Genomic DNA, 11,583 nt, shown 5'->3' on the forward strand with positions numbered 1-11,583 from the left:
ATGTTCTTATCTAAAACAAATCAATAATATGCTATAACAACATCAAACAATTAGTTAAGGTTTTTATTTGCTGCAACCCAGCATATGCAACCCTGTGCGGAGAGGCAGCAAAGGCTAATGATCCACTTAAGTGCTCAAAACAGGGCTTACATGGTACCTGGGTCATGTGCTGGTTTTCTGCCTGGGGATAAATTTGATCTTTTGTGCATTTGCCAACACACCGGGCCAAATTCGTCCCTGGTGAAACTCCACTGACCTCCACATAGTTGCACCAGGGATGAAATTGGTTCATTGAGTTATAATGAAATCCTTTTGGGGCAGGGACTGTCTCTTTACTATATTTTTGTACAGTGCCTAACACAGTGGCACATGATCTTGATTGGATTTCTAGGAACTAGGGTATTGCAAAAAATAAATGGTAATAACTCTTATGAGCCATGTAAGTCCTTTTTTGAGGGCTTAACTGGTACTTAATTGGTGCATAGACTGAGGCTGGCTCTCTTCACAAGGGTGAGCTTCAACCTTTGTTATGTTTTTCTGTTCTTTGTATGGATCTATCACACAGCAACAGGGGAGAGAAAAACATTTTATGAAATAGAAAAACCTGATTGTCAAACAGCAAAAGTCAGGAAAGGGACATGAGAATATGTGTAATTACTGAAACTATTTTTAAGTCTTTTTTTTTAAATTGACTAGCTTTCACATTGGCAGTGTCCCTTTACGTCATTTTTAAATATATAGTGGTCAAGCACAGTGTATTTTGCTTCAGTTGCTGTGGGCCAAGTTTTGATCTCTGCTACAGCAGTATAAATCTGGAATAATTCCTTAAGTGAGAAATCAATGAACCTCCACATTTAAAATTGTGCAAATGAAATTAGAATGTGGCTCCATAACGTTACGTACTCCCACTAAATAACAGATTTTTTGTAAGCATTTAAAGGGGCTATAGTAAATGTTAACAGAAGCTGCGCTCGCGCACACGCACACACACACACACACACACACACACACATATGCTGTATATCATGCCTTATTTATAATGGAATGGGAATGTTTATAACAAACATGGGCTGGATCTTGCAAGCGCTTGTTCAGTTGGAGCTGGATTTTGCTACCTTCACTCATGTTTAATAGTACCTTATTCAGTGATTAGTCCTTATAAAATAAATAGGACTTCTTGCCAAGTAAGGTATTACTCCACATAATTTAAGGTAGCAGAAGCTGCACTGCAAAGCCAGACATTTGTTGTTGTTGTTGTTGTTTTTACTGAATCAAGTCAGATCCACCATAAAACATCCACCCTTCGGCCATTCTAAAAACCTTTGCAATACTTGGGCAATAGCAGATTAATGTAGGAATAGCTGAGTCCTTAGATATACCATTTACTATAATAAAACACTGCATTGAAAATGCATTTAAAGCCTTTTCTCTGACCACTTCTTTTCTATTTAATTAAAATTATACATACATGATGGGCCAAATTCTGCTACAGCAAGGTGAAGGGAGGGATAGCTCAGTGGTTTGAGCATTGGCCTGCTAGAGTTGTGAGTTCAATCTTTGAGGGGGCCATTTAGGGATCTGGGGCAAAAATCTGTCTGGGGATTGGTCCTGCTTTGAGCAGGGGGTTGGACTAGATGACCTCCTGAGGTCCCTTCCAACCCTGATATTCTATTCTATGATTCAATATTTATATTATCTCTGATCCCAAACATTTCCTATGTGAAAAAGCTAAGTTAGCAAAAGGCAAGTTTGGCCATAAAAATACCCCAGCCATAAACCATGGCAGGATACAGAGGCACCACTTGGTCCCCTAGACTCAAGGAATTAAGGCCAACATCACTCTCCCCTTGCGCGAGTGCTCTGGGAAAGGACTGAAATGGCAGCTGCAGTGAAACTAGTCAGGGAGGGTAGAGTTCCATGTTCTGCATGGTGAGAGCTCTGGTTTGTTGTTCTTTTGTTTACATTACCTCACTTTGACTCATGATTATAAAAATTCTCTCCTACTGACCAGCCCTTACTGACTGGTGCCATGTTATGTTTCCCCTGAGCCATCCTTATTCTTGCAGTGCCTTCTTTAATTTCACAAGGGCAACGGTTAAAACTTTTTCTATGATGTCTGTCTTAATATAGCTCTCACATGGCTACAAGTCTAAATTGTCCTTTTTTTTTTAACTTGGCTTTTTCAAAATGTGTAATATTTGGACCAAGATACAATTTATTTATTTATTTTGTTTGCTTAGAAAACTTTGATTTGGGAGAAGTTCATAGAAATTTTAATAAAAACACAACCACAAATGGTTTGAATTCAGCTTTTTGTTACAACCATGGCAATTTCTGGGTATTAATAAGCCAGAGAGGAGTGATCCTCTGTTGGTCCAGAAAATAATATAAATGTATTGAAAACCACAAGGAAAAAACAACAATAAAATTAAATATTACATAGTTCAAGCAAGACCATATTCAACGTTTCTGTGTGATGTAAGGAGTGGAATGCAATGTGGTCAAAGTAAAGTTGCTGTGGGAGCCTTAACTTTTTGTTCTTCCTAAGTGTTTGTTTATGATTTTTTTTAAACTATGCTGCCTTGTATTTGCATTGACTTTATTATAAAAATAATATATACCATAGTGCAATGTAAGGAAACTTCATCTTGGAATTCTCATGACAAGATTCACTACTATAGATTATAATGTCACCATAACCACTTGATGGGAACTTTTCCTTGTTCTGTTACAGAATCACTTAACTGGCTCTCTATCAAGAGAGACACTAGGATACTCAGTTATATTATCAAGGTTTCGAGAAGCAAACCTGGAGTAATTTTACAGGTTACTAAAAATATAGTATCAAGCAAGAAATAGCCAAAGGTTCTGCACAGTTCTGTAAAGTCTGGATAATTCCTCAAAAATACAGTTCTCTGTCTGAACAATAAGGCCAGGTTTTCAAAGTTAGATGCACACAACTGCATGTGCGCATACACGTTTGCATGACCAAGTTCCATGCAAAAAGAGCCAATATTCACATGTAAACCAGCCATTAGCACATAGACATGGCCAGTTAGATGTTTAGTTGGCTATGTGCACACACAGCATATGAACTATACATGCATATCAGGTATCTGAGTCATAAATTAGGCATTTTCAAAAGTGTGCGTGCAGTGGTGCATATATGTGTGTTTGAAATTCCAGCCCTGAGTTCTTTCTGTCCTTGTTTATGCCCCCAAATAATAATGTACTTTGCCCACAAACCCAGCTCTTCACTCTTTGCTCCCTTGCCAATCACTGCACCTGCCCAGTCCCTTACCTTCCTATAGACCAGATCCTCTTCCAAAAAAGAATTGTACCTCCTCAGTACTTTTTCCTTCATCCTCACCCAGATGCCTTTCCCATTTTTAAATCTTCCTCTGAACTCTATCTTTGAAGAAAATCCTGCTGACTCATTTTCTATTGCTGCTGTAGTCTCTGCTGCTTTGACCATAACCTGTGATCCTACACATGCATATAATATGAAGTAGAAGTCCATTGACGTTTCTAGCTTCTGATACCATAATCAACTGCAATAATTCAGCTCAAGAGTCAAATCCTATTCACCTTATTCTTGAAAATAATCTCTTTAAGTTAATGTGATTCTTGAGGGAGTAAGGTGAGCAGGATTTGACCTCATGTGGTAAGGCACAAGCACCATTAGAAACTATTTCCTTGTATTTCCATTGCTGCTAAATGAAGATATAAAGTTGGAAAGTTTCTACTTCAAATGTTTTTATTTATATTTGTTATTCCCCAAAAGTCATAATAGTGTTGGTTTGAGGCAATATCAATATATTACTTCATACACTATCTACTATGGAGTTCCTCCCACATCTTCATGTTGTGGGGCGGTGCCTCCATGTGATAGCCCAGAGGGCTCCATCCAGAAAAATGGAGAATTCCCATAGTCCAGCTCCGGCTCTGCACTAGCTCTGGCCCTGCTTCTGTATGCTCGCTCCTCACCCCTGACCTGACCAGTCTCTGCCCTCTCTCTTGTGTGAACCCCTAAACCAGGTCCATAAGAGAAGGCAAGAGAGTTGGGGAGGTGGCTTTGCCCAGCTGACAATACATCACACCAGGACTACTGTAACTTTGGATGCTGTATCAGAATTTTCAGGGACTATACGTGCAGGACACAGAGACTCCCGTGGTATTCAGTGTATGAACAGAACATGCAGTTTTGATTAAACATGTTTATGGCTACTTAATATTTTCAGCTGTTTCTTATTCCTTTAACTTGGGTACAATATATTTTAAGTGGTGCTAACTACCACAGAGGCAATGTTAGACATTCTTCTTGGTCTTGATTTTAACCAATAATTGTAGTTTAATTTAAAAAAACCACTGATATTTTAAACTTTTCTCTTCATTGTCTATATTTAGCAGGGCCACCCAGGGCTGTGTCCCCACAACAAACTCAGTGCCAAAGCAACACTTTTCCTGCTGTTTTGTTTTTTGTCTTTCTTCTTATGTCTCTCCCTCTCTCATTTATTTTTAAAGGCTACAGAAAACACCCATCCCTCCTTTTCCTTTGCTAACTGCCCTCCTCCTCAGGTGCACCTTTTCCCTCCCTCCACAACGGGTGCCTTCTCTTCCTGTTCCCCACTCATTTCTGTCCATTTATTTTCTGCTCTAACTTTTTATCCTCCCATGTTTCCTTCCAATTCTGCCTCTCCTTATGCTGCTGCCTCCTTACCAGTGCATTCTAGTCCTCAAAAATCTCTACTCCTGCTTCTTTCCTTTCTATTATGTTACCATCCCTAATGCGTTTCCCCCTCCAGTCTGTCTTATCCTATCTCAGTCCAGACCCCAACCCCTGTGCAATACATCATTCTTCTTACAGAATTAGGGACCGATACTCCATGTCTGTTGCCATCTCTATTTCTTTTCCACTCTGAATCCTCATTGTATCCCCAACCTTCCCTGACCTGGCCGGCTTAATCCAGTCCTCAAACACTGCATGAAACAAGTTAATTAGGCTCTCACTGTTGCTCTCATTATTCAGGTGAAGGAGGTTAAACATGTGACGCACATCTTGTGAAATGCCTACTGGACAAAATAAGCAATTTATAGTGAACTGTTGGGTTTTTAATACTTACCAGTTGTTATGGATATCACATTATTTACAGTTGTTTAATACAGTCTTAGATGAGTTACAATGTCAATTTCATAGCACCTGCAGGACATCTCTGTGAGTGCATCAGATTTCTATCTGAGACATGAACATGTTAAAATCATATCTTTTGAAACAAGCATATTTCCTTACCTTTGATATGACCCCTAAACGGAATGAATTTTAAAAATAGCAGCTATTTTTGGGGGGGTATTTTTAGTGCTGTCAGACCTAAGTTTTGTAAGAGCTTGTCTTTTGCTTGGAGAACAAGTCAGAGTGAACAGTGTCTATTTAAAAGAGAATTTTGCACAAAATCAAATCTGAAGAAAATTATACCAAAAGCACTGTGCTTGGGCAGTGTTTTGGTTTTGGAGTGAGATTCACCAGTGGTACGGAAGGCCAATATACCGCTCTCCATCTCACTTAAGCCCGATAGGGGCTGGCTTGGGGAAATCATGGGCAGAGCAGCCACACAGGAATCTCAGTGCATCATCTGTGTGTGACACAGAAAGCATCTCCATGTTGGATCTTCAAAGGCAGGCACAGAAGGCTATGACGAGCTAAGGGAGATATACATTTATGTTGATGCAGTGGCCCTAACACCCTGCATGGCTGATGTTGAAGTACTGGGGGCCGCTACTACAATTTATAGGCTGAAGCAGCAGAAGCAGGAGTGCTATGCAGCAACCACTAATTGGCAAGTGGATTTCACCTCTCAATACCTGTGCACTTCACCTGCACAGAACCCAAATACTCAGGCTTTATGAAGGTGGGGGGGATTTTACCTTTATTTGAGAGATCCGCTTTTTCTCTTCATTTATCCTGCAATAGCCATAATCCTGAGTTTGTGATGACACATTCTGTTACCATGACAAGGATGTGGTATCACAAATTTAGTAATATGGCTTTACTGCAGACTCAAATAGGGAAAGATGGTCTGGGAGGCTGTAGCCCACATTTCAATACAAATAGATGAGAGAGTTAGCAGACATAAGAAAGATGATTTAATATAGGCAAATGTGATAGGTGAATACAGATGTAAATTATGGAAATGATTTATGTTTAAATTCTATGTATTTTAAAGTATGTCCCACTTCAAGGGCTTGATCCTGCAAGATGCTGAGTTAGTTCAAGTCCCATTGAAGTTTAGTGGACAACAAGGCGGTTCTTTAAATCACAGGAGGCACTAGGCAACTTGCAGGATCCAAACTTAAAATATCTAAGGCAATAGCTCCTAAAATTGTGGTCTGTGGACCACTTATGGTCTGAGGAGCACTTGCTGGTGGTCCGTAGAGAGCTTGTTTTTTCTCATCCTTGTTTTCAGCTGAGAGAAACAGAACAGATGAGAAGGGAAGACGAAATGAAGAGATGTTGTGATTAACTTTTTTTTTCAAAAAGGAGAAAATACTCATTACATTAAAGAGAAATGAAAATACATAAATATTTCCCCTCTATGTCTTTTTGTTGTAAGCAACAGCTGTAGTTCCCACAGGGATGTCACACAGAAGCAAATGAGAAAGGAGATGGTCTACAAGACAATATTTCCTTTAAGATGTGATCCATGCTGGGGTAAACTTTGGGAACTGCTGATCTAGAGGTAAATAGCCATAAAGACAGAAGTTTAGTCTCCCTGTTTTGTACATGCAAAAGCAACTGTAGGTGTAAAGCAGAGTATTAGCAGATGCAGGTGTAAATTTTACAAATGTAAATTGCAACTGCTTGGTGATCAAATTGGTGATTTCTCTCCCTGCACAGGCTATTTAGCTATTTATAAAACCATATTATCTTAAGGCCCATTCCTGCAGTCTTTAGTCATGTAATATTCCCACTGATGGGGCATTGTGTTAGAACTGCAGGATCAGGCCCATGGAATTTCACCCTGGAAGCTCAACCACGGATTATATTCTTTTGAACATTTTGCATTGTGACTGCCAATTAAAGGCCATACCCTTCTCACTTTACAGAAAAGTCTCAATGAAATGAATAGGATACTATCATCAGTGCCAAATTCCTATCAGCAGCATGATTTAGCCCAAAATGATGCTGTGATAAGTGTTTGTATATTCCGTAAAATCCAAGACCATACATCTCTTAGTTTAAATCCTAACACTGATTTCTGCATAGACTGGTAGTATAATAGTTTGGTGCCTTTGCCCAAAGCTCCCTTGAAATACTGTTTAGCAACCAGAAACTTGAATATTATGAAGGTACTTGCTTGAATGGAAGAAATACAAGAAGACACTTACCCAGAGATTGCTGCTAGTTTTTGGTGCGCCTGATAGGCCATCTCACATCCTTTGGTTCTAGTCTTTTGCATTTCAGCATGTAGAGACGGACAATTGACGGAGACGTCCCCAATGGAAATGACTAACTCCCGGTATAGAGCCACCAGGGTATTGAACTCCTGAACAAGCTGAAAAACAGATTGTTTACTTACATGAAACATTTAAGTACACTGATAAAATAATGGGGCATTTATAAAAACATTCCTACTTCAAGGCCTGCTCCTATTGACTTCACAGAGAATGGGATCAAGTCCTTAACATTTAGTAAATACGTAGGGCCTTCATGTGAGCTACCTTATATGTATCGTAAATATTCTCTTGCAAGAAAGTAATATTCCAACTAAACCTCTGAATGTGTTTGGGTAGTTAATCTTAAATATTATGCAGACATAAATAACGGCTTTTCTTCTCCTGGTAGCACGAGATTATTTTTTATCATAATGAAAGACGAAAATGTCTCCAGAGATGATTCCCTTCACTCCCTCTGGTTTCTGATTAGCAACACATTTAGGGAGTGGAAAGTACCATTCATTTATGCACTGGAGCCTTTGCTAATTTATTTTGTAATGATTTCCTTCCTGTCACTGGCCTCTAACCCAGGTTTCAGACTTGAAATTGATCTGAAGTTGTTGGCTGATAAGATGTACTAGAAAGGCACTTTCTACTTAGTATTCCAGAAAGCCTTTGGCCAGTGTGAAATAAACAGACAAAGAAATAGATAAACCTCTCAGCCTTGCCACTGAATACTCCAACCCGGTATCACACTACCAGACACATTTGGACACTATTGGATAAATCTTTATATTCACAACATTGGAAAGATTATTATTTTGTTCCATTAATCTACAATGTGCATTCTTTTTATTTTAAAGAAACAAAATGTATGTTGACTTTCAATGCAATCATGATCTGCTAGAGATAAAAGCATGAATAAAGGCCACTTGTAGTTGGGAAGAAGGAGATAAAAATCTGGCTTTACCTGGATCCTACCAGATCCAGTCAAATTTTGGAGACAACCCTCAAATTCTAATGCCTAAATCGAGAGCAAGGGTAGCTGCTCATATTGCACCAAGAAATTTTGGGTCGGGCCCCAATGCATCCCTGTGCAAGGGTGGTGTAAAAACCCAGCTCCTGTACCTGGATCCTGCCAATTTTGTCCCTTCCTCCCCAAATTCCCTAGCATTAATAAGAGAACTGGTTTAGCTGCTTCTAGTGCCCCAAAACAATCCAGACCCTAATGCATCCTTATACATCTGCTAAAAAACAGATGCAGCACATGGATCCTGCTAAATTTGGCCTCAAGTCCCCAAGACCCATGGCCTAAAAGGAGAACAAGTATAGATGCTGGTGCACAAAATAATAAGAATAAGAATAAAAAAAAAATCTGGACCTCAGTCCATTGGAGTGCAAAGTTCCATAAAAATCTCAAATCTGGCACCCGGATTCTGGTGAAGACAGCCAAATGTTGGCAGTTATCACCTCAAAGCCACTGCCTAAATAGAATACAATGGTAGTGCTACTGTGCCACCAAAACATCTGGACCCTTGTGCATCTGGGAACAGCATTAGCACAAAAAGCTGGATTCAGCACCTGAATGCTGCTGGGTCTTGGCAATTTTTGGTCCCAAACTTTTGTTTTTTTAATCTCAAATTTAAACATTTTACCAGCTAAATAGTGCAGCTTCTCCAATTCCACTTCTTCTCTATTAAGCTGTTCAAATTTGGGGGATTAGAATGAAAAAATGTTGCTAGATATATGTATTTATAGTGCCGCCGTGACAACTTGCAACAGGGTCTGGACTTTTTTGGTGTACTCGGAGCTGCTACATTTCTCCCTCTATTTAGACAGTTGAATTTGGAGTAGTAGGGCCAAAAATTGCCAGGATCTGGCAGGATCCAGGTACCCCAGTGTATGTTCCAATGATAGAGGGCTGATATTCAGGGTTCAGATTTTTAATGAAAAATTGCATCAGCTCCACCTATTTTCTAGGTAGAGTTTCTAATTTGCAAAGTTGGGGCCCAATATTGCTGAGGTCCAACTGGGTTCTGGTGCCAGGGAGAGGGATTTTGTGCTGTTGTTTTGCTGGAACATGCTGGGGTCCAAATATTTAGGGCATACTAAGTGACTACCTTAGTGAAGAAATTGTGTGCTGTTACATTTGGGGGGCCAAAAATTAGCTGGATCCAGTAAGATCCTGGTGCTTTAATCTAGTATTTTGCACTGCCAAGGTGTGTTGAAGTCCAGACATTTTTGGCATACTAAAAGCACCTCTACTTGTTATCTATTTAAATGGTGGATTTTAAGGGGTTGGGGCCAATATTGACAGAATTCAGCAGAATCTAGGTGCCAGGTCCTGGTTTTTGCAGCATTGCTAGGCTGAGATGAATCAGGATACAGATTTTATTAGTGCAGTTGGAGTAGCTACACTTGTGATCTTTCTAGGCAAGGCATTAGAATTTGGGCGGGTTGGGACCAAAATTGGGCTGGATCTTGGGGGGGGGGGGGGAAAGAGTGCCGGAGCCGGGTTTTTGCAATGGGCTGCAATGGATCTGGATTATTTTGGTGCACTAGCCGCTGCTACCCTTGTTTTCGATTTTGCTAATACAATTTGGGGGGTTGAGGGTCATAAATCTGCAGGATCTATCAGGAGTGTTCTCCCTCTCGCGGCACATGGTCTGTCTTTAGCCATTACGAGCCGGGCGACAGGGTGTCAACTTAACCGGGGGCCGCAGTTTTAAAAATAGTGCAGCTGCACGTGATCGGAATAGACAAGCTGGAGGGGGAGCGGCACGACCGCAAACTACAAAAATACATTTTTTGGGGGGAAAAAAAGCCCTTTGTTTTACCCACCATCTTGCAGTCCTCCAGGGCTCTCTGGGTTTTGTAGGAGCTCTCAGAGCCGCTGCCCCGGCGTTCCCCGTCCCTGCCGGCCAGGGGCGGCTTGCTGATCTGGAAGATAGAGCCAGCGGTCCTGGGGCGCTTCTTGCGCCCATTCGGTGCAGAACTCATGCATACGCATCCACCAAGCACAAGCAGCTGCACTGGTTCCAGCAGGGGCGGGCAAATGTTTCCCCCACCACCAGCGGCAGCAGCTCGGCGACGATGAGTCCGAGGAGGGATCCAGAGTCACTTTTCTCTCCCCACACCGCTCCAGTCACAGGCTACGATGCTGCAGCGGCGGCTGGTCACCTTCAGCGTGCTGGGGGGCTGGGGTAGCGAGCGCGGGGCCCGGCAGCATCCTTCCTACTACAGCCAGGCAGGGGAGCGGGCTCGTCAACTTCTCTCGCTCAGCAGCATGTCAGCCCCTGCAGAAAGAGCCCCGTGCTGGCGCGCTGAGCCCTCCTCCCTTCGGCATCGATTTGCAGGTCGGGCAGAGGCAGCCGGGGCTGGCAGCTGGCAGCTGCCATTCAGGAGGGAATTCAGCCTTCAAAACCTGCGCTGCTGCCGGGGCTGGCTCTCCTGGTGTCTTCCCAGAGCAGCGCCCGCTTCTTCATCCCCCGGGAGAGAAGGGCCGCGTGTGTGCGTGCGGACCTGCGCCTCCCTGGGCTCTAAGCGTTCGCCTTGATCCGGTCTCCAAGGGCTCGTCTCGCTGAAGATCCCATCTGAACCCTTTGGTGGGACTGGTTAGACGTAGGGAATCGGGCAGACTGACGTGGTGAGCAACATAGCACATTGATAGGGCGGGAATACTAATGTGATCCATCCATGCAACTCCCCCTACAGTGTATACATTAACCCAATCCCATCCGCAAAGAGCAGCGCTTGCAGTATTACTTCATCGGCTCTATTATTAGAAAGCAGAAGTGTCAGAGTGAACCCCTTGCCCCCGACCCATATTTCAAGCGAGGTGTTTATGGCCTGAATTGTGTAGGTGTCCAGGTCAGAGGCAAAAATTTGATAGCTTTAATAGCTACTCCCTTAAACTTGTAAGAGTCACAGCTTACAAACGCTGAGCAATTTGCCCCATGAGCAATCTTACACAAAAAAGTTATCCCTTTCCCTTTGATACAATTGTAGTAAGTGCATAGCTCCTTGGAGCTAACTGACGCCAATTATAGTACTATAAAAAGTATCCTTTACCATAATTAGCACAGTTCCACATCTGATTTTTTGCAAAGCTCCTGAGCTAATCAACAATCATGTTACTTATTTGGAGGAGGG

The 11,583-nt window shown here is 41.8% G+C and overlaps 1 protein-coding gene across 1 annotated transcript in view; it reads right to left on the reverse strand.

Annotated features, from left to right (window-relative positions):
* The window catches only part of RGS7BP (regulator of G protein signaling 7 binding protein), a 75,283-nt gene extending 64,240 nt beyond the window's left edge, over window positions 1-11,043 (reverse strand). Inside the window, exons 1-2 of the mRNA XM_054033013.1 lie at window positions 10,273-11,043; window positions 7,384-7,550 (exon numbers count right to left, since the gene is read on the reverse strand). Of these exons, the coding sequence (XP_053888988.1) occupies window positions 7,384-7,550; window positions 10,273-10,431 (326 nt within the window). The 5' untranslated portion in view covers window positions 10,432-11,043. The remainder of the gene's footprint in view (window positions 1-7,383; window positions 7,551-10,272) is intronic.
* Between the last annotated feature and the right edge of the window lie 540 nt (window positions 11,044-11,583).

Source organism: Malaclemys terrapin, chromosome 6 (genome assembly GCF_027887155.1).
Source record: "Malaclemys terrapin pileata isolate rMalTer1 chromosome 6, rMalTer1.hap1, whole genome shotgun sequence".
NCBI classification, from domain to species: Eukaryota; Metazoa; Chordata; order Testudines; family Emydidae; genus Malaclemys; species Malaclemys terrapin.